Below are 24,215 nucleotides of genomic sequence, written 5' to 3' on the forward strand. Positions count from 1 at the left end.
ATCATTAGAGAAGGGGCTGTTAGCCGAAGTACACCAAGACATATTTAAATTATAATATCAGTTTTTTTTCCAATTAAATACACATACATTCCCTCACAGAAATGTCATAAATTACATTTAAGTCCCTTTATCAACAGTGAATATATATATATATCCTCTGTGGTTAATGCAGATATTGCATATATTAAGAACCCATAGTAAAATTAATAAGAAATAAAAATATCTATTTTATATCTAATCTTTTTTTTCATTCTGTACGATTGCGACCATATGTTATTATTCATTTAATTTATATATCATTTATATAGGCCTATGCATGTTTATTAAAACAGCATAAGAAAGCTTGTATTATACAGTAACATGTCTAAAATATGAGCACAAGCACTTAAACAAATCAATATATGAAATTGGTCCAATTTTAATAGGTTTCATAAATAAATGTATATGTAAGTATGTACATAGGCCTATTGGTTAGACACATGCACATGTATTACATTTGTGTGTGAGTTCCTTCAATATATAATGTAAATCATGTTTTTTTAAAGAGCAGACACTCGTTTCTTTTTCCTTATACATTATATTATATATATTACATTTAAATAGAAGCTGATTTATTCCCTTGTGTCTCTTATATACCGGTATATATTATATTATTACCATAAAACTAACAAAACAGCATCTTGAGTCTAAATCCAGAGAGTCAGAGACAATTGTGTTTGATTGTGTGGAGGAAAAATCAACGTCCCAGTTTCAGCGCCGGTGACCTTTGATGGTATCAGGTCGTGTTTTCAGTGTCGACCTTTGAGAGGACAAAGAGCTCAACAATGGAGGAGCCAAGCGATCTCCACTGATTATTGATACGACGAGCCTGAACTTAGAGCGACGCCAAGCTGAACAAACAAACAAACCAGACAGAGAGTTTCCTGAGTGACTGAGCTGTTGGAAAACCAAAAAAAAAGCTAAGAGGAGCTAACGGTTAGCTCAGCGGCTAACAGCTAATATGCGATAAGGTAAAATAAGTGTGAGTTTGTGGATCCTGATATTCAGATAAATGAACTTGAACTTGTTCTGTATCTGCAAACTGCAAACACAATGAACAGTTGAAGCCACTCACACAACTTTTACAAACCTCAACCACTGGGCAAACAGCTGTTATCTCTGTTCTGCGGCCTCACAGCTGTTCACAGCTGTAATCCTGCTTCTCTGCAGGAAGAAGGGCCAAGAAAATAAAACACGCAGTTTCGTAACCACCACGTTTCACAGGTTGTCATTTCCCATCGAGGAACAGAATCTAAACCAGAAAACAAATAAAGCAAAACAAACAAAGTGGTGGTGCAATTTGAGGTCACAGTGTATTTTATCAGATGAAGCAGATCCAGTGGACATTAACTGCTCTGAAGAATAAATTAATGCAATAAAATTGATCTTGCATAAAATTGAAAACATCTGTCTTACCACATTATGCCACACAGAAAACAAGTGAATAAAGCGTAATGCTAAACTGCTAAAGAAGAGGAAGTCATATTTTGTGCATCATCATAAAATCCAGTTTTAAACCTCCAACACTGAGTTTCTTGATTTGTTTGAAATGTGCAGTATGAATAAAGTTTGATCCATCAATTTGCCAGATATCATTAAAATCAAGTCTTTTAATCAAAGATCCTCTACTATGACGAGACGGCTCACTACAAACTGCACCAATGATATGAAACGGTCCAGCTACACTTCCTGTCTCCAAAGTGGGCGTGGTGACCGCCCCCCAACCTCGTGTTGTGAACTGTGTGTGTCTATTTATAAAAGTTGTCGGCAGAGAAAAGTGAGCTATTTATATTTTCTTATGATAACATAAAGCAGAAGTAAGCGATCCGGTCGTTTTGGCTAACTTTCTGTCAGCCGATGGAGTTAGCAGTCCCCGCCCTCGTCCCTACATCACCACATGCAGTTCTCTCTCCTCATTGGATAAAGGTAGGATACAAGGAAAGTTTTCTCCTAGGCTTACAGCAGAGCAGAGTGACTGACAGACCCGTGTTTCAGACCAAACACTCTATATAAGTGATTGCCGTCGGAAGATATAACTATTTAAGACTTATATTAACACAAATATTCTGCTTACTTCTGCTTTAATTATTTACACATAACATTCAGATTTAGCATTACGAAATTTGTTGATGTTACCTAGGAGATCTGGTGAGGGTGTGTTGTTGAGACAGAGACAGGTCTCGAACAAAGTTCCTTTTCTTCTGATTTGTTCATGTCAAAATGTTCAGAAGAGATGTGGATTCTAAAAAATGAGTCCAATATTTACTTCAGTGACTATGGAGAGAAAGAATCGACCATAATCTGAGCTCACGTTCACTTCTCCCTTTGGAGTCAATAGACTCAAGACCTGCTGCTGCTGGTCTCCTAAAAGGGGCGGAGTCATGGCCTGCTGGTCTCCTAAAGGGGGCGGAGTCACGGAGAAACTCACATGACACAGATGCAGGAAACTGACTCGCAGGGGAGCATCTTGTTTCTAAACCGTATTTGTTTTAACCTGGTTATAAAATCTGTGAAACTGGTTATGATTAGAGAGCTGGAATAAGAGAGTAACGTCACTTCCATTGACTCCAGTGGTAAGCCTCATACACCCTTAGTGGCAGGATGTGGGTATTGCAAATGTTCCCAGAAAACCCATTCACTACAATTATGTGTGTTGCCAACTTGCTTGTAAATTGATGAAAACGGTGTGTGTTTTTGTTTTTAGGTATCTTGGTCATATTGAGTTATACTTATAATTTGTTTATTTCAAAATGTCTTGAAACATTAATGTAGACAACTGTTTTATTTATTTTACTATGTGTTAATATTTATCTGTAAGGTGTCCACGATGATGCTATTAACGTGGGTGATCTAGAAATGTCCTAAAATTATTGAAAATACTGCACTTACTCGTTCGCCAGCAATGCAGAGATGTCAGTTCTTGGGCACTTTTGCAATACCCATATTTGGCCACTAGGAGGCGCTTGCTCTCTTATTCCAGCGCTCTAGTGCTGATTAGAGTACTGGAAAACAGAGTAACGACACGCATTGGTTCAATGGAAGCGCCTCCTGGTGGCGGAATATGGGTATTGCAAAATCGCCCAAGAACTGACATCTCTGCATTGTTGGTGAATGAGCAAGTGTGGTGTTTTCAATAATTTAAGGACATTTATAGATCGCCCACGTTAATAGCATCATTGAGGATCCTTTACAGATACACATTAACACATAGGCGAGTAAAAAAAACAAAGAAAACACTTGTCTACATTAATGTTTCAATCTACATTTTGTAATGAATAAATTATAAGTATAATCTGATATGACCAAGACACCTAAAAACAAAAACACGGCCGTTTTCATCAATTTACAAGCAAGTGGGCAACACACATACATTGGAGTGAATGAGTTTTCTGGGCGCTTTTGCAATACCCATATCCTGCCACTCGGGGCGCAAAACGCTTACCACGGGAGTCAATGGTGGTGTTGTGTCGTTAATCTCTTTTCCAGCGCTTTAGTGCTGATCATCACATGACCTGCAAGCATCTTGAGACTTTCAAATTAAGAGTTTGCTCTTGTTTGAGACTTAAAAGAATAAGAGTAAAAGATAAATAATATCTTATATAAACATCTACGTTTCATGCTGGGAGGAAATAATAGACATTCAACAGTTTTGTAAAATGCTTTAATCAAACAGTGAAATCTGATTATCAGATTATTGATCATGTATCATCTTCATCACAGAAGACGAAGCTGCAGCCGCTCACAGAATGAATATGTTGATGCCCAGGTTGTGTCGGGACGGCGAGGGGCAGGAGCCGGCAGCCGGGGCAGATCTGGGGGAGGGTCGCCGCTCCACCACGGCGCCCAGAGAGCTCCGCGGAGACGGCGAGACGGGCGAGTCTGAGGCGGTTGCCGGGGAGTGCACGTGCTCATGGGGGTGCAGGTGTTTGTGGTCGTGCTGATGCCCCGTGTGGCCGCCGTCGGCCTTGGCGTGGGCCTGCTCCTCCACGACGGCGGCCTGCAGAGGAGGAAACACAAGAGTGGTTAAAGGGATAGTTGATCCAAAATTGAAATTTCACTCATTATCTAGCTACTCCCCCTCATGTGGACTAAGGGCTGGGAGAAGTTTCAGAGTCCTCCGTGGCTTCTCTGAGTTACAGGGGGTCTCGGCGTAGCAGTGCATGTCAATATTATAACGGTTGCAAATGGATACCAACTGTCTTCGTAACAAAAAGACACACCAAAAAACATCCAAATACCTCCATGCTGCTCGTATGTAATTGCGAAATTGTAAATGCGAAATTGTCCCGAAAAAAATTAAAGCATAAGTAAGCGATCCGGTCGTTTTGGCTAATTTCCTGTCAGCCGATGGAGTTAGCAGCCCCTGCCCTCGTCCCTACGTCACCACATTCACGCGCATCCCTTGGCTGCACACACAGAGAGGACCACCCCTTTATGCCGTTCTCTCTCCTCATTGGATAAAGGTTGTAGGATACAAGGAAAGTTTTCTCCTCGGCTTACAGCAGAGCAGAGTGACTGACGGACCAAACACTTTATATAAGTGATTGTCGTTGGAAGATAGAACTATTTAAGACTTATATTAACACAAACATTCCGCTTACTTCTGCTTTAAATAAGTCTATATTTCAAGCTTGTTTTGTAGTGGAAGCTTCTCGAAGCTCCTCTTCCCGGTTCATCAAATTTGGACGAACTGGGAAGAGAAGCTTCCGCTACAAACAAGCTTGAAAAATAGACTTATTTTATTTTTCTCGGGACAATTTCGCATTTCGGGGCTTCAATACAAGACGGACATTACATACGAGCAGCATGGAGGTATTTGGATGTTTTTTGGTGTGTCTTTTTGTTACGAAGACAGTTGGTATCCATTTGCAACCATTATAATATGGACACCCCCTGTAACTCAGAGAAGCCACGGAGGACTCTGAAACTTCTCCCAGCCCTTAGTCGACATGAGGGGGAGTAGATAATGAGTGAAATTTCAATTTTGGGTGAACTATCCCTTTAATGGTTATCAGACATGTTCTCTTTGTTAAAACTGAAGGAGTGGGAAGTCAAAGCAGCGACCTGAGGCTCGTAGATCTCACACTTGACTTCGGCAGGATTCCTCTTCTGAAACAAGCCGTCCGTCTTTCCAGAGACTCTGAACACAAACGGGTCCTCAGGCTCCGTGTGGGAACCATGACAGAAACCTCTGTGCTGAGAGAAAACACACAAACATGTGGGCTTAACAACTCGTTAGGAGGGCAAAGCTCAGACTTGAAGTGTGAAGACGTCAAAACTCCAGGGTCAACAGGGGCAATACAACATTAACAACATTAAAAGGGGACCTAACTTCCTAACCCTCCTCACGGCCATGTGCATTTGTTTTCAATGAAGCCGGTGAGAAATCAATCAATAGCGGTGGATGGATAATATCTGTGTCTGTTTGGTTTCCCTCATCAAACTCATCAAATACACAATCCAACTCCACAACGCTCTGGTGGACAAGTTGTGACCTGCACATTCACCACGCTATGAGATAATAACACAACGTTACCAGACAGAGTTGTTTTAGAGGTAAATGCAGAGACTGCTTGATGAAAAACTGCCCCCGACAGGAATGCGCATCAGGGGTTTTGCATGAATTTCCCTCTAAAACAACTCTGTCTGGTAACGTTGTGTTATTATCTCATAGCGTGGTGAATGTGCAGGTCACAACTTGTCCACCAGAGCGTTGTGGAGTTGTTGGATTGTGTATTGATGAGTTTGATGAGGGAAACCAAGAAATCCCATGAGCCTCCGTAGCGTAGCTCTGAGCAGCTCACGGCTCTGCTCCGCCGTTCTAAAAATAGCTTGCACCGACAATTAAAGGTAACGAACCTACTGCTATGACTATAGGGATGATGGCAATGGGCCAATTTGCCAAAATGTTGAACTAACCCCATAACTGTTTGTGTATTTATTTTGTGTAATTATTAATTTACTTTATTTTTCTTATTTTCCACTTGTTGATCTTGGATAATCTTCAAATAAATTACAAGATCGTTATTTTTCATTTTATATATATTATGTCTCTGTCATATAAACCAGCACTGACACATTAATGAACTGGACGGATGATTTTCTTTGGCTCAATTGAAACAAAAAAAGTGATAAATTCACGTTTGTGTTTTGATTATTCATCACATGTATCAAAATTAAAATACTCACAGCAAACTGACAGTCCATCGGTTTGCAGCTGCTCAGTTCACTGACGTCCGTTTCCCTCGAACACACCGTCTCCACGATGGTGAACTCCACAAAGTAGGACGGGCCGATCACCCACTGGCGCAAAGTGCACAGAGACTTTATAATGTAAACAGCAGCACAGAGCAGAGCAGTAAGAGAGTTTAAACCATCACAGTGCGGAGTCGACCTGCAAGCTGGCCTTGGTGATGTTCTCCACTCTGAACAAGTTGGACAGACCGCTCTCCTCGTTGAACTTCTGCAGGGACAGGTTGGCCGTGTCCTTGACGACGGGCTCGTTCACATCGTCGGCGGTGGGACAGTCGGGACAGCGTTGCACCACCGCCGTGGAGGGAACTGACACACAAACACACAAACAAAAGAAGAAACTTAGAGCTCGTCCACACCAATAGACCGAATCGCCTTGTTGTTTACAACTACTTCCGGGTAGAAAACCAGCACATAATTTGAATGAGAACAGTAGTAATGAACGAGAGTTTAGCTAGGCCTATATCATATTTTTCACGCCCTGTCACCGTTTAGACAAATCTGAAATTATTGAAGAAACATTATTATTTCTGTGTGTGTGTGTTTTGTGTTGCTATGTGTTGTATTTATTCAGTTTGGGGGAATCACTGTGTCTAGAAAAGGGCTGGGACGATATGCTTTTCTCCCGATTCAATTCTTCCACGATTTTTTGGATGGCGATTCGATTTAAATTGCGATTCTACGATATTGCCGATTCTCTCGATTTTTAGTCTGCATTTTTAACATTTATCTGCACACAAACACTGTAGGAGCCTATAAATTAACATACTCCATTATAAAGTGAACTTAAACCCCTTTCAAAACCTGTACTCTCTGTATGTAAAAAAAGGCGAACAAATGCACATCGCCCAATATTTAAAAAAAAAATTCAAAGAAAAAAAATAAAATATAAAAAATCGATTTTTGAAAAAAAAAAAAACTTCTTGAAACAATGACGTGTTTAAGGAAAAACTTTTTTCAAAACGAACCAGAAAAAGTTCATTTTGGGTCTTACCTTTACGAAGTGAGCAGGTGTAGCTGTGAAGTTTGACCTGAGTGTCAATGTGGGCGGACACCTCACACTCTCCGTACACCTGAGGGACACACACACACACACACACACACACACACACACACACACACACACACACACACACACAGACATACATCATGTAGCTTTCAGTTGGTTTTCCATTTTCCTGCACCACCCAGCAGCTTCACCACACCTCTGACTTCACAGGTTGGGTTGAAGGCTCTCCTCATGGTTTTAGGCCCAGTCCTGTTTCTCCTCCTTTAACACTACACTGCAAAAACTCAAAATCTTTCCAAGAATATTTGTCTTATTTCTTGTCAAAAGGTTTTCATTTGAAATGAGACTTGTCACCTAAAAATTAACTTGTTTTTAAATCTTTTCACATGTTTCAAACAAATTTTTACTTAAAATAAGTAGAAAAATCTGCCAGTGAAAGCAGGTTTTTGTGCTTGTAATAAGAAAGAAAAACTTGCTCCACTATCAGATTTTTCTACTTATTTCAAGTGAAAATATGCTTGAAATAAGTTAAAAAGTATCTAAAAACAAGCTACTTTTTATGTGATGAGTCTTATTTTAAGTATAATGAGATTGTTTTGACTAGAAATAAGACAAATATTTTTGGTAAGATTTTGAGTTTTTGCAGTGTAGCACTTGCTTTCAAGTGGCCTCCAAAGGGAGAAACCACCTTGACAATGAAATGAGAAGTGTTTGTTAGAAGTAAAGATCTTAAAAGGAGAATTCCGGCCATTTTTGACCCCTAAGTCGTTGTCCTGATGGTCACCCGGTGTTAAAAATGCTGGTTAAATATTGGACAGAACACATGCTGGGTTATTTTGACCCAACAAGTTGGGTTGGTTTCCAAACCAACAGTTGGGTTGTTTATACAACCCAGTTAGGTTGTTCATATAACCCAATTAAGGGTCCACATTGACTACACTGCTGGGTTCTTTTAAACCAATCAAGTTGGGTTGCTAACTGAAGCTAGTGTGTCACAAACTTGCACTTAACAACTATATTGTGGCAGGCTAGGGTTCTTTTTAACATAAACTCAAACAGAGACTAACTTTAGATCTTGTAGCAGCTCCTGTGCCTCATACATCACTTAACTACAGGGAGAATGCTGTTTATTATCCTCAGACCACCAGACAAACTGCACTCAAAGGAAGGGAGACCACTAACCAAAAACATAACTTCACTTATGGTGTCAAAGTGCTTATTTCCATAACAGTAATTGTAAACTGAGTAGAACATTGAATCAGTAAATTAGTGTGTAGAACAGTATCACCAAAGATTGTGTAGCTGTAGCAGATAACATCTGTGGCGATATTTAACAGAAATAACCTAAACTTAGAATCACAAACACACTGTCCCAAAGCATGCTGGGAAACTCCTCCCACCGAACGTCAACCCAATGTGTTGGGTAGTCCAAAACAACCCAACACAACATTATAGAAATTACAACCCAACAGCTAATAACTCTATTCCCAACAAAAATAACCTAGTGAATTGGGTTCTCAGAATACCCAATTCAATGAAAATAACCCAATTAAATAAACCAACAGGCTCAACCCAACGGTTGGGTTGAAAAAACAACCCAGCATTTCTTTGTGTGGGGGAGCAAAAGGGTTAGGGCGACTAAAATTGATGCAGGCAAACCGGAGTTACACCATGGCTACCCGGCGCTAGGGATAGCGACAACGCTAACCCATGGGGGCAATTCTTTCAACCACAACAAACACTCAAAAAACAATCAAATATCAATGGTACATCATAATATATATGGGTCAATGACGTGATGTAACCCAATGTCAAGTTGTGTCACTGGAACTTATTCATAAAAGTCATAAAATTTAATAATGTGACAAATTTGATATCATTTTGTCACATAATTTAGAAAAAAGCGGTGGTTTTAGGATAAGTCCTGCTCAGTGTTTCTAAAATACATTAAAATTTAAATATAGAAATGCAGCAAAAAAAATAATTCAATTTAATTATTCAGTAGAAAGTGTATTTTCTATACTTAAATCCAGGTGGAAAAAAAATATTTAATATTGATCATTCTTTCTTGGTTACACCATTTGACATTTTCTGGGGCATTCAGTCTTTTAGTCCAAATGGCATAAAACCAGCATGAAAACAAAACAAATATTGTGCTTTCACAACATTTTTGAAGATATTTCTGAATCGTCCTGGTCACTGACCCATGAACAGAGTTCACAGCCACACTTCTGCTGGGTTTGGAATTTGTCTTGTTTTATCAATGAACAAAAACAAACAACAAAATGTGCAAACACTATAAACCTAAAAACTCTAAAATCATTTTCAAAAATCAGATTTGACTTTGGTCTTTGGTTGAGATCGAGACGCCACCGTGTGGTACTCACTGGAACTTCACCGATATCTCTGATTTCACACTGTTTCCATGGTTTCCTGCTGATGATGTGACATTTGGTCTCCATGACATCGATGGTGAGTTTGTAGAATGACCCGGCGTCCTCCTGCACAAACACACACACACATGCACATTTTCACAGTTTTTCATCTTCTTTCTGCAAATACTTCAGATCCTCCTCCAGATGTGTGTGTGTGGTTCTACTCTTACACTGCAAAAACTCAAAATCTTACCAAGAATATTTGTCTTATTTCTAGTCTAAATGTCTTAAAATAAAATAAATAAATATTTTAAAAACTTAAAATAAGACTCATCACATAAAAAGTAGCTTTTTTTAGACACTTTTTAGTGTTTTGTTCTTAAACCTGCTTTCACTGGCAGATTTTTCTACTTATTTCAATTGGCTCTATGCACAGCTCCACCACTTCCTGAATTTAAGGCAGGTCCTTCATTTCCTGTCTTACATTATTGGACAAACTGATTAATCCAGGTGTGTCTGAGTAGTCACAATGGTCAGACACACCTGGATTAATCAGTGTGTCCAATAATGTCAGACAGGAAATGAAGGACCTGCCTTAAATTCAGGAAGTGGTGGAGCTGTGCATAGAGCCCATTGAAAATTAGTTTGAAACAAGTGAAAATGATCTAAAAACAAGTTCATTTTTAGATGATGAGTCTTATTTCAAGTGGAAATAGATCAGTTTTAACTAGAAATGAGACATTTTGACAAGAAATAAGACAAATATTATTGGAGAGATTATGAGTTTTTGCAGTGTACCTTTGCAGGAGTGTGTGTGACGTCGTAGACTCTGTTGAGGGACAGGATGTATCCGTCCGTCCGGTCCTGGTTGATCTGCTCCAGCGCGTCCTCGGCCACTCGCACCGCCTCGGCGCTGCTGCAGCCGGCCGGCTCGGGCTCGGGTCGTGCTCGTCCCTCCTGCTGCTGCAGCAGAACCACCACACACAGGAGCAGCAGATACACACTCATCCTCTAACACACACACAAACACACACATACACACAAAAAACCCTCGCGCTAAGCCTGATGGGAACTTTAATTCCGGCCCTGCTTGCCTGCTGAAGCCTGGCGGTCCAGGTGGACGGTTTCAGATCGGCCTCTTTGTGATGAGAAGCCTGACTCTGTGATCCCGGTCTGCTGGACAAACATGACGCGATCGAGCTTCGCTGTGGACTTTGACTTTCCCCTCGCTGCTGCCTGAGGACGAGCAAACAGCTGATATCTGCTGCTCTGCTGCTCTGCAGGCCACCGGCTGCTCCGTCCGACCCGCAGGTCAGAGTTCACCAGGGGACAGAAGACACAACTGTGATAAAATACAAGCTCATCACATATACAGGCATGGTTTTTTTTTATTGATTAATAGATTCTACACTGCAAAAACTCAAAATCTTACCAAGAATATTTGTCTTATTTCTAGTCAAAATGTCATTTCTAGTCAAAACAAATCTAATTGTACCTAAAATAAGACTCATCACATAAAAAAGTAGTTTGTTTTTAGACACTTTTTACTTTTTTCAAGCATATTTTCACTTGAAATAAGTAGAAAAATCTCATAGTGGAGCAAGTTTTTCTTTCTTATTACAAGCACAAAAAACTTGCTTTCAATGGCAGATTTTTCGACTTGTTGTCTGTGAAATTTGTTTGAAACAAGTGAAAATGATCTAAAAACAAGTTCATTTTTAGGTGATGAGTCTTATTTTAAGTGGAAAGAGATCAGTTTTGACTAGAAATTAGACATTTTGACAAGAAATGAGACAAATGTTCCTGGAAAGATTTTGAGTTTTTGCAGTGTAATGAATAAATCCTGCTCACATGCACTCAGAGGTTTGACTTCCTGCACATTGTGTGAAATATGAGACATTGAAAAAGTCCTGTAAGTGAAGTTAAAATTGTTAATGACTTCCTGTTTTCAACAGGCGGTGCTGTCTGTGAGTGTAAATCAATCGATCAGTCAATCAAACTTTATTTATACAGAACTTTTCCTCCAGATTAATGCTTTATAAGTGTTAAAAGGGCCTAGTTTTAGAGACGAATACACACCAACAACAATAACACATGAACAGATTAAATAAGAAATAGTTTCAAATAAATAATAGGGTTAATAATAGAAGTATTAAGATAATAAATATAGGTATAAGTTAGAATCATAAAAGGTTAAAAAAAAAAGTTAAAGGGAAATAAAAACACACAGCTTCATCGTGATATTTCAAATGCACAGACTTAGTATCACCGTCTTCTGAATGATCTTTAGCTGAAGTCCAGAGACATGACACGTAATATGACTTTCAATAACAGAGTGAACGAGTCCCATTTCAAGCAGCTCTTCACAGTAAAATACTGAGAAACATTACAGTATAAACATGTAAAAGTAAAGCTACATGTTCTGTCCCTTTTTGCACAGTTTCACTTTCAGGCCACCAGGTGTCACTGTATTCACATGAAACATCAAGAAACTTTTATCTCAAACCACTTTCCACAGTAAACCTGCTGTTCCTCCTGGGTCTCTGGTCTGGTCCTCCTCCTCCTCCTCCTCCTCCTCCTCCTCCTCCTCCTCCTTCTCCTCCTCCTCCTTCTTCTCTTTCTTCTTCAACATTTAACAGCAGCCAGCATCCATAGAGTTGTATTTCTGCCACCTTATGGTTCCATTTCTCTTTACATTACTATCGTCGAAATCTTAATGTGCAGCCCAGTCATACCAACCAATGCTAAAATCTCCTTTCTTATTCTTAGGTATTTGGATGTTTTATACTGTGTGTTTTGGACCATTCAAAAGTGAACTCTATCCACCACCATATGAAAATCCCCCCTGGAACTCCTAAAGCGGTTGGATGACTCTGAAAGTTTTCCAAACGCAACAGTTTTAATAAACAGTGCTGCTGGATCACAGACTCATCTACTCAAAAAGTGTCTCTATGCGCAAGATTCAAATCATAAATGTGTAAACCCAACTCCATAAGTAAAAAAGAGAACAAGAAAAACGGAAAAAATAAAATAAAATAAAATAAAAACATTAACAGAGAATGATGAATATGAAATATGACATTAAAAAGTCATGATTATGAGATAGAAATTTAATTTCATTTTATTGAAATTCATTCAATGGCGTTTCCCAAACGTGGCTTGTGGCTCCCGGTGACGTCAGAGTTCACCAGCTGGAGCAGTGTTGTAATGTCAGTGTGTGACCACAAGGGGTCAGTGTGAGCTGCATGTTCACTGTAGCTGCAGTGAACTAAGTTCTGTCATCTGCCTCGTCAAATGATTGTGTGTGTCTGAAAAAAAAGATAAACTCCTGTGCAGTATTTCTGGTGTTTTTGTCATGACTAATTTTTTAATGAAACATATCAGTGAGTATATATTGCCCTCTACTTTCAATACTTAGCCACGCTAAATGGCGATTCATTGTTCTTGCATTGGTCTGGTACGGGAAATCCAAGTGTGTCAGCACTAGTGCTTGTACTATTTGTTTAATTAACTGATTAGTCAATTCTGTAGCTGCCGTGGTTCTTGTGCAGAACTAACTCCCACACACACACATTTATGTCAAAGAGACGGCAAAAGTGAGTCCAACTAGACATATTTCTGTCAGGACCACTATGTCAAAATAATATTTATTTACTTGCACAAGTTTTATTTGGCGGTATGGTGTTCTGGGACTTCCTGCTCTGAAAGCCTGAGGCAGGAAGAGCACCTCCCTGCCCCTTCACGAGCCATCATGAACGGCATAAGCAGAAAGCGCAGCAGCCAAGAAAACCCAGACAGAGCAGAGCAACCAACATGAATACAATGACAGGAGGAGCTGGGGTGGAGGTGGGTTGCAAAAAAGCCGGCAGAGGAAGCAGCAGCAGCACCTGACCTCTCACCTTCCAGGCATTTGTACAGGTGCTACATACAATAAGCCAAGTTTGACCAATCTGGATTTTCAATCCAGGACTTTAAGTCAAATTAATTCAGAACTGTAAAACTGGATGTGTGTGTGAAAGTTTTGTGCATTTTACATCCACCATGACCAGGGCCGGCCCTGTACATCTGGGGGCCCTAAGCAGGATAAAATTGGGGGCCCTGCCTCACAGTGTATATATGTACCATCAAATATTCATAAAACCAGCTACCGTATGCAACCCTTGCATATTTTATTGTACCTCTATCAACATGATGGCGAGCAGATATTTTATTACTAATTAGAGTCACTGAAACACTTAAAGCTGTCTAATTGCACTTGTCATTTTTTCTTCTACTTTGTTTTTGTCTGAATGTTAATGTTAATATTGTGAATGGCAATAGGTGGCTCCAAACCGGCAGTATTAAATCACTACTTTTGATGTAGCAGAAAGATAAAAGATTCTACAAAAGATTACAGTTTGAACAGATTTCTTTTCTTTAAATTATCCGTACAGCTAAATTCTAGAACCCTTAAAACAAAACTTCAGTTGAGAAGAAGATAGAGGATGTTGGTTGGTCAGCAGCATCATCAGCAGTAACCAATGGAGCTGTGGAGAAGATTAGTAGAATTTTTTTAGCCACTTGTGTACACACAATTTAATTTTCCAACAGAGATAAACATATTGTGGCAACAAACAAGAAACTTACCAACTGTATGACTGGAACCAGCCACAGGGGAATGAGGATGTGGCAACATGGCATATCTAATCAGCCATTAATAAATGGGTGATTGATCCTTTATCCCCTCACAGGAAAACAGCTGTTATCTTTTCACTGTAAACAGACCTTTTTTTTCGTCCTCGACCTTCTTCTTTTTCCTATTTTCCACACCTGACGGATATATCCTTTTGGACATCGTCGCTGTCCAAAAGCTAATCACCTCCTCGCAAATCGCGATCTCAGTGAGTGAGGGAGGGAGGGGGCCAGGGGGGAGAGGGGGGGAAGGGGTGGTGCGCGCTCGTTACCGGAGAACGGCCACAGTCTGCGTTACGTTTACGTATGCGTGTCACGGTCATTGTTGCCAGTTGGGTCAAGGGTTACATGTTGCCCTTGTCAGAGACGGTTAGACAAATGATTGAGCAAAGTTTGGGGGCCCCCTAGTGGCTGCGGGGCCCTAAGCAGCTGCTTAGTTCGCTTATAGGGAAAGACTGAAAGGTTGATAGTGGAAAAGAATCTCCAAGGCGGTCTCTTTTAGAGGTTATAAAGCCTCTTAACTCAAGTTTTGACTCGCTGACAAAGGCCTGTATGTCATATAGACCAGTGGTTCTCAACTGGTCGGTCGGGACCCAAAAGTGGGTCGCGGACCCGTTCTGGATGGGTCGCGGACAGCTGGTCAAAAAAGTAAATAATATTTAATGAACATCTGATGTTGGACATGTCTTTTATTTTGAAAAATAACTTATTTTGAAAGGCACACGGGACACGTGAACACATGCAGTTGTAATGCTCCTCCTCAGTTTCTTATTATTTGCTCCATTTGCTCTGAATGCAAAAATATCAGTTTCTCATTAATGTGGCCTGAATGCAGTGAATCTTGTTTTGTTTTGTTGGTCTTTATTTTGTGCAATTTGATATTTATTCACTTTTGTGAACATGTTCTGAATGCAGAGATGCATTAGAAGTCAAATATATCATTTTGGTGGTCTCCATTTTGTGCAGTTTGATATTTTTTTATTCACTTCCGTACATGCAGTTGTCATGGTCCTCCTCAGTTTCATTCATGCTCTGAAATGAAGTTTGCTCAATAAAGAGCAAAATGAGTTTTTAAAGGCTTAAAAAAAATCTTGGTTTGAATTCTATAAAAGTGGGTCGTGACATAATGACTATGGGAAAATGTGGTTCCCAGAGTGAGACTAGTCGAGAACCCCTGATATAGGCCATACGCTGAAATGAGTTGGCAGCAGCAGACTGAGAGGGGAGAAAAAGCCAGCACACTCTCAATATCCCTTTGACGATTCTTCATTGCAGGACAGGCTGCAAGCACAGACGTACAGAAGTGTGAAAAATAAAAAATAAAAGACTTCGACTTGACCCATGAAGCACTTGAATAAACTTTATCATCCAGATAAAATATTTAGATCACTGTGCCAGCTCAAACTTGACAAACAGGTGTAAACTTTAATCGTTTTGGCTTGGATCCATGTCAAACTGTGAGTCCCTCTAGGTCTGTAAATCTGTAATCTGAATACACTGACAAAACTCAGTAGTAGATTATATTATTATTGATTTCCTGAGGATATCATTTGCGAATACCTCAAGATAGGCAGTATGGATGGTGTAATGTCTGAAAACCAGAGTACTGTATGTACCAGTGAAACGATAGGAGTCATTTTCCACCCTCAGACTGACTCTGTTGACCTTTTGGTTTCAAGGTTTCATGATGAATATGTGATGTACGCCCATCTACGTGTCGCTGACTTGAATAGATCTATTTGACTCCGTACAAACATAATTCACAATATCAAATGTAATTGGATTTATATAATGGCATCTGTTAATAGATCTGTTAATAACCAGCCAAATTTTGTGCAAATATGAAGGGAAAAAAGGACATTACACTGCCCTATGGACCCCAGGAAGATTAGTGGTCGCCAAGGCGGCAGCTACTGGGGATCCATCTAATAAACAAAACACTGTGTTTTACTGCATTTATACCACATCGGACCAGGTCCAGCTCAGAAACCACTTTCACACTTTGACGTGTGGTGAAATCTGTTGAAACAGTGAATCCCAGAGAGGATGAAGGATAAAGACTCGTTAAGACACAGTCTGGTTTCTTACACCACATCACTGAAGAGCCTGAGATAAAACGACTGGTATGTAAGTATGTATAATTAATACTTTGTTCAGTTACTATTAAACAGACAGAGGCACTGAGTTTAAATCAGTTTATTTAGCAGAAAACATTTGAGCATAAAAAGCAAGCAACATAATCAGATGGCACTTGCTTTGTATATAAAAACACATTATGGAATGATGTAGAAGGCACATTTATGACATTACAGCCATTGTTTAAAAAAAAGATGTTATGGGCATTAAAAAAAACAATTTATCACCAATATTTACATTGATTAAGAGAGAACACAATGTTTTTTTTTGTATTATAGAAAAAAACATCAGTTTATAAAAAACTCATGATTGAATTAAAAAGGTTTGTTTTCCGTCATTAAAGCTGCATTAGTCAAATAAGTTATTAGCCTACATTAAGAACCGGTCAGTTGAGACTTTGACTTAACTGTACTGATGTACTCACTCAACTTTTTAGCCTCTTTGAGCTCATTTTAGTTTTGGTTTTTCCACATCGTGTCAGAAAAAGCAACAGTATTAAGGATCCTGCACTTTGGGCTCTTGACAGTTATGATAAACGACAATATTTCCACTGTTAGCAGTTTCACACTGCCACGGTTCTGGTTCTGGCACTGGTTCGGTTCGGAAGTCTCAGAACCTCGGTGCTGTCTGCCGAACCAGCCCACTTTCACACCAGTTAGTGGAACCAAAGTGGGAGGACTTCATTCCGCATCACACAGAGGCAGCAGCCGCTCTGGAGAGCTGCTCGGCCGGCCGACCTCCGTCGTCATCCCGGGGGAGAAAACGATGGCTAATTAGGTAGGTTTTTAGAGGTTTACCACCGGCTGGTTAAATTCTTTTTAGGAGATTAATGTTGGTCTCATTGATGATATCTAACAATTGTGGCAGTAGCATTAGTTTGTTTGAATGAAAAGTGAAGCTTCCTGTGTATATTGGACAGAAGAGCAGTGCTGCCTCGGGCTCTTTATGTACAGAAATCACGACATTTACAAAAATAAATAAAAGTTTTACGTGAGTGCTAATGCAGCTTTAAATAAGTCTCATGATTCAAATAAGTTTTTAAAGTACAACAACAACAATGAAACCCTGACAACCAGCAAGAGATGCAAAAGCCCTAAACATCCAGAAGCTCTGAGAGACAAATCTAAAAAAAAATTAATATCACACATACAGTACTGTAACTCAGAGCTCATACTATACAGTATATAATATACGCTCATATATGAGGATGGATCATATAAGAATATCTCCACTTCCACAGTAGAGGATCTGACCACATATCATGGTGACTGTCAGATAAAGTTCAGTCTCCAACACCAACGTTCAGGTTTCAGAACATTTTATTAATTTATTTATTTATTTATTCATCATTTAAGCTTAGTTTATCTCTGTTCCCTTATATTTCATCCTTGGATCATTGTTAAGCCACTGAATTATCATTAAATACGTGACGTCTGATCATTCCTTGAGAACCAAAATGGAAGTTGATAGGAATTGGGGATTTCAGGGAACGAAGCCTGTTCAAGTTGCTGGAGTCGTTGTAACTTCAGCCCTGATGCACCAAGACAAGCGCTGGAGACTGAGGACTGTTGGGTTCTTATGTGAACTCCTTATAGAGTTTAACTTACTCATACCTTTCACTAAATTAATTCTGTTTCCATCTGCTGATTTCTACTAATAATCTTGGCTCCGATTCAGAATCATTCAATATTCAATGTTCAAGTAATCCACCTTTTTCAGAACGTCAACGTTTTATTATTGAAGCTGCTGTTGGATCGGTGTCTCTGGTCGGCTTGGTGCGTCAGGGCACTAAGTCTGGACCAGAATCACAGCTGAACATCAGGCTGAGATCTTGAACCAGCTGCTACAGGCCAACGACTTCCTGTTGGAGCTGCAGGTTAACAGACATAGGCCCCATCCACACAAATACGCAGCTTCACTGAATACGATCTTTCTCTTAATCGTTTTGAAAAAAATCTCCGTAAACACGGCATCGTTTTCAGAAATATCTGCGTCCACACGGATCCACTGAAAACGACGCAAAACGCTGTAGTACATACTCCAGGCGTGTGGAGTGTGTGTGGCGCTGTAGCGCTGCCACACACAAACACTTACGACAGAGAAGAAGACGCTGAAATTCAAGAGAATAAGAAGTCCCCCGCTGTATTCAAACTCAAACATGGGATTAAATGTTGACAGGGAGTTGTGTCAGAGTAAATAACCAGCCTACATCTGGAAACATCTGCACATGCTGCAAGATTTCAGCCTGAAAAACTTTCTACTGGGAATAGAGCCAGTCTGGTCGGGTATGGACCAGAACCAGAACCAAACAGCAGACAGTCCAGACAAGTTGGAATGACTCTGAGGAATTACTTGGAGTTTAGGTTAATGATATGTGTGTCACTGGGTTAATGGTATGTGTGATCCTGTGTCTGCACCAGATTCACCCAGGAACCGGACTGGGGCAGGCTATGTTGTCATTCAGATTCTATGGGGAAGTCCTGAGCAGAAATTAGTGAAACTTGTGTAATATTTCTCAGTGAACTGTCTTAGTTCATTGAGTCAAACCACAAAGACTAAAAAAAAACATAAGAATGAGTTGCTATAGTGGCTGATCTCACTTCCCCTTCGCCTGATGAATCACAAGAGACCGAGAGACATCAGAGCAACATCAGCACACGTCTTTGTTGTTGACAACATGTTAACGGATGTTTTCATCTGAGGAACATTTAACCTTTCACTTCACTCAGTTTAGCTTTGTTTAGCGTAAGGTCTGAAACCGGGGCATCAGATCGCCTGATACCTGCTACACATCAACTTGTTTGTGTAACAGCGTTTCGTTTTTTTATGTCATGAACAAGAATTCATAATTTTCCCCCTGATGATCCAGTCTGTCTCAACTAGATCAACCCCCAAATGTAATATCATTTACAAATACCATTCCATACCATCATCATCATATATCATTTTATAAATACATATAGCAAATGATATGTGAATAATGTGTTTTTTTTATAGATATTCTCATCTGTGCATAGATAATTATAAAAATAAAATAAAACTGGAGCCAACCAATCCAAATATATCGACCGGTAAAAAGACAGGGGGAACGTGCAGCACACAACCGCTGTCAACCACATCTCAAATAATTCAATCCATATGTTTCATCCATACGGAGTAAATGCACCAGATGATCAGACCCAGGACAATGACTACACCCAAGATCCCGAATCCAATCCCTAAGCCACAAGTCATCCGGTCCCGGCACCAGGTCTCAGGAGGAGCGACGGGAGGGGAGGTCGCTGGAAGAAAGAGGAACAGGTATTCAACACTGACAAAGCTTATTTATTGACATATCTAACAGCTGTTGGACATATTAGCCCTCATTCATCAAATGTGTGTAGGATTCTGGTGTAAATATCAGCGTGCGCCAGCCAGGTGTCACGTGTGTAGCCAACGTTGCCAATTTTGGTGTAAAACTGGCGCGGTGTTGATAAATCTGACGGCTGAAAACCAATCGTAATATACGTACTGTTCAGATGATCTGACTTTATGAAATGAAACATGATGAATTTTATGAGTTGTATTGTGGTGAATGGAAAAGGCTTCATTGTTCTGTCAGTTAGAATCAGCTCCTGGTCTGAGCACGTACCACATGTTTGAATAGTGCGGTATACAAAGTACACTACTGAAGTGTGTGGAATGTGGTATGTGGTACGTGCTTGTTTGCAAACAGAGTTGCACACAATGAATACTGCACTGTGTGTTTATGTAAACTGCTCTTTGTGAGGAAGGGTTTGGGTCATCAGATAATTTCCTTCATATTCTTATCAGGCCGTTCACTTCTCAAAGAGAACGTCTTCAGATTTCATGAGTTGAGAGATCAGATTATACAAATTCCTGTGGTTTAGCTGCTGTTGTGATAATGATGTGGTTATAAATTGTCTTATTAATTCATGCGTCAGTGGTTTAAAACCACAGACACATGGTTGATGAACACTTTCTTTCATCTGGTGACTCACCTGCCGGCTGCTCTGAGAGAGTCTTACAGTCAACTGGAACAAAAAACAAACAGGAAACATAAACAAATAAGTACGTTGGAACGTCGCCTGTCAATCATATCATAGATTTATTTAAGGTGATTTAAAGTGAGGTTTTAGTTTGTGGACCTGAGTCCGGCCCATCAGACTTTTAACTTCTCTTAAAGGTACATTGTGTAGGAATTACTCCCATCTAGTGTTGCGGTTGTATATCACAAGCAACTCAATCGTATTTTTCATGCTGCATTCACTTGAAATTGGGCAGACGGCAGACGGACGACAGCCACTGCACGCAACGGCATAAACAAGCCTCTATGTAAACAAGTGGTCCGTCAGCACGAGGCAAAACAATACAGGTGACAATATATTGTCATGGTGATGTGGTATTGTTTACCTGACCCACGTTTTACCGGCTTTCTCTGGACTTCTGTGACTAAAATGACATCTGGTTTGTTAGCGACGGCCGTCTGCCCGACTGCAGGTGAATGCAGCATCAGTGTAACGCTCCATTCCTCCTCACTGCGTTACCGCGGTGACTTTTCACAGACGCCACCTCCACCTGAGCCGACAGCTCCGGTGTCTCCGCTGAGTTTCCGTGGTTTCCTACCGTCACGCTGCTGCTGAACGTAAAAACATGGCGACACGACATGGCAGCAGCACCGAGCTTACCCGCTCCATGTAGATATGAATGATATGAACGGTTCATTCAGAGCTGAAAGGAACACTTCAGTTTGTTGATGGGGGGGGATTACTGATTAATGAAAAACAATATTTTGAACCAAATAATTGATTTTCGTGAACAGATAACAGGAGAAGTTACACAATGTCCCTTTAAAACTCAAAACTTGCAAGATGTGATGTCTCACCTCTACAGTGAGATTCGTTCCATTTCTGCAGGACGAAGAGACACAGAGGAAACAATGAGTCAGAGCTGCAATTAGACATTTGCAAAGGCAAGGCAATGCAATTTTATTTGTATAGCCCGTTTTTACAAACAGTTTGTCTCAAAGGGCTTTACATGGCATCGTAACAACATCCTCTGTCCTTAGACTCTCACATCCACTGAGGAAAAACTCCATAAAAAACCCTTTTAACAGGGAAAAATTGGAGAAACCTCAGGGTGAGCAACAGAGGAGGGATCCCTCACCCAGGAAGGTTCATTTTATAAAAGTCTGTTTGTTTTAAGACCAAAGATGTTTTGTGGGATTGTTGGTGTGTGATGTCTGAATATGGAACTGGTCTTTACCCCTGAACAGTCCTCGGTGTAGTGCAGGTAGTCCCGGCAGGACGTGGTGACGATGGACCGGTTGGTCCGAGACTGGACCAGTTTTTTATCGAAGCCTTTGTTGTTAACAATCGCCATTCTCTGTAAAATAAACACACAACAGACGGTTCAACCATCCCCTTCAGAGTCTGTGGCCTTTCCTTCTGTACTTCTCTCTCCTGGTCTCCTTGTGATGCACAAACAACCTGGGCTTTCAGAGTATTCATCCTGTGCTGGGGTCATATGGATGCAGAAAAAGCTAAATGACCGTAAAAAAGAAAGGAAAATAAAAACCAAATATACATTTCACATATTTGTTGGAAACAGACAGAAATTGATTCTAAACTTCTTTTTAAACACTACGTATATAACTGTCATACTGACATACATACGATCATACAAGGCAACAGAGCAACAATCTGGATGTAAATGAACTCTGTCCTGTTTGATATGGATGTTTAAAGGATAATTAGCGTTTTTTACAATCTGGACCTTAATTCTAGCATAAAATACGATCATTTACTCACCTAGATAACTTTGGTGTCATTACAAGTCGTTCTGATGAAATTAGCTCCAGCCGAGAGCCGCGTATATCCGTATAATGGAGTCTACAGGGCAGCAGAATGCAGCCTCTAAATAACACATTATCTGCAGAGAAACTCCTTCATTTCACCAATATTTAGTTCTGATAGGCTAGTGCTATTCCCCTCTGAGTCCGGGGTTAGCTGTTAGCAACATCCTGGGTCTGTAGGTTGACCTACTGACTTGTCAGAACAAAATGAGCAGCTGGATGAAGTTCAGCTTCCACAGGCTTCCTCTCCTCAACCTGGACTCACTAAAGCTCCGGCTAGTTGAGATAAAAATGGACCCGAATGCCGAAGCAGAATGATTATTATCAGAATGAGCCGCGCGGCGCTCAGAGATGACATAATCCAGATCAGAGGTCAGTAGGTCAACCTACAGACCCCGGATGTTGATAACAGCTAACCCCGGACTCAGAGGGGAAGAGCACTAGCCTATCAGAACTAAATATTGGTGAAATGAAGGAGTTTCTCTGCAGATAATGTGTTATTTAGAGGCTGCATTCTGCTGCCCTGTAGACTCCATTATACGGATATACGCGGCTCTCAGCTGGAGCTAATTTCGTCGGAACGACTTGTAATGACACCAAAGTTATCTGGGTGACGAAATGATCGTATTTTATGCTAGAAATAAGGTCCAGATTGTGAAAAACGGTAATTACCCTTTAAACTCACTCACCCATAAAAGACATGCTAATCCACTTGCCAAGTGGTCATTGACCTCTTGGCGAAACAGTTAGCACCAGGGTTGGAAACCCACTCAGGGCTGGCCAGACAACATCGGTCACACCTCCACCATCGTATACAACGGCACCGACCTCAGATTGTTTAAGTGATGCAAAAACGTGCAGACTCCTACTGTACATCCTGAACTACACTCCTGTCCTGTCCCTGAACACAACACCATCCTGTCTGTGCTGTCTCTGGTCTGGCCCCTCATCTGAGACCGATCCGGACCGGTTGACCCTGCAAGGGAGTCAGACCTCTGAGTCTCAGCTCAACCAAACATCCTGACCCGACTGATCCCTGTGTGTCCCACTTACGTTCTCGTCCTCCCATCCTTGGACACATCCGGGCGGAGCGTCAAGCGGCCGGGACAGCTGGTACCTGAACGTGTCTCCAGCTTCTGCTGTGACGCTGCAGAGGATGGTGGGTGGTGTCCGAGGTAGAGCAGCAGCAGCTGCAGACGGCTGGACCACACACAGCCCAACACCTGCACACAAAGACACAAAGACACACACACTTCAATACAGATGGAGTTTGGAGAAGGAAAAGGGAACTTCAAATTTCAAGGGCAGGCCTCGAGTCACCAAATTTGGCGAGGACGCATCAAAATGTTTTCCAACCCATGACTCTAGTTTTCATCATGAGTCTTTTAAAACAGACGGTGAAAGTTACGCAGCAAAAATGCAACTTTTATTTTTTGGAGTTTGGTTGATTTTTCCGAGCTGTTGTTCAGTGAAGAAACTAGGGCTGGCCCAAAAAAAATCAAAGCTTCGAAGCTTCGTTCACTGCCATGGTAGGCTAATCGATCATGAAGTCCGTGATTGATTTTTTTTTTTTTTTTTCCCTTTTTGACACCGGTTTTCATCGGCAATTGTTACATTAAAATGAGTAGGCTACTTGGCATCCAGGAAACCTGCCTGAATTTGGAGATATGCACTGTTTGTTTGCCATTACTTTCATTATTTCCGCTATGATCGTGCATCTGGATCAAATGCCTCATTTATTGTGTCTCCCAGAACCTGATAAAGTTGACTATTAATGACCTTGTTGTAAAAGTCGACCTGTCCAGGTTAAGCCCTCGGTCTTTAATCCTGATCAAATAAACAATAAGTGACAGATAATAATGATACACACTGTGTGTGT

General features: G+C 40.6%; 1 protein-coding gene across 1 annotated transcript; it reads right to left on the reverse strand.

Annotated features, from left to right (window-relative positions):
* Positions 1–3,683: 3,683 nt before the first annotated feature.
* LOC310984944 (fetuin-B) lies at positions 3,684–10,857 on the reverse strand. Its single transcript, XM_083970325.1, has 7 exons — positions 10,474–10,857; positions 9,688–9,801; positions 7,286–7,364; positions 6,434–6,600; positions 6,229–6,342; positions 5,104–5,235; positions 3,684–4,036 (listed from the first exon to the last, which is right to left on the reverse strand). Exons 1-7 carry the CDS (start codon positions 10,681–10,683, stop codon positions 3,779–3,781), a joined length of 1,074 nt encoding a protein of 357 aa, XP_083826451.1. The 5' UTR covers positions 10,684–10,857; the 3' UTR covers positions 3,684–3,778.
* Positions 10,858–24,215: the final 13,358 nt, after the last annotated feature.

This window comes from Trachurus trachurus, assembly GCF_905171665.1.
Source record: "Trachurus trachurus genome assembly, chromosome: 4".
In the NCBI taxonomy this organism is placed as follows: domain Eukaryota; kingdom Metazoa; phylum Chordata; class Actinopteri; order Carangiformes; family Carangidae; genus Trachurus; species Trachurus trachurus.

Coding starts and splice junctions, on each gene's coding strand:
- LOC310984944 (XM_083970325.1), bottom strand. CDS start 10,683: ATGAGTGTGTATCTGCTGCTCCTGTGTGTGGTGGTTCTGCTGCAGCAG. Junction 6,601..7,285: donor CACCTGCTCACTTCGTAAAG/GTAAGACCCAAA, acceptor TTTGTGTGTCAG/TTCCCTCCACGGCGGTGGTG. Junction 6,343..6,433: donor TCACCAAGGCCAGCTTGCAG/GTCGACTCCGCA, acceptor ACTTTGCGCCAG/TGGGTGATCGGCCCGTCCTA.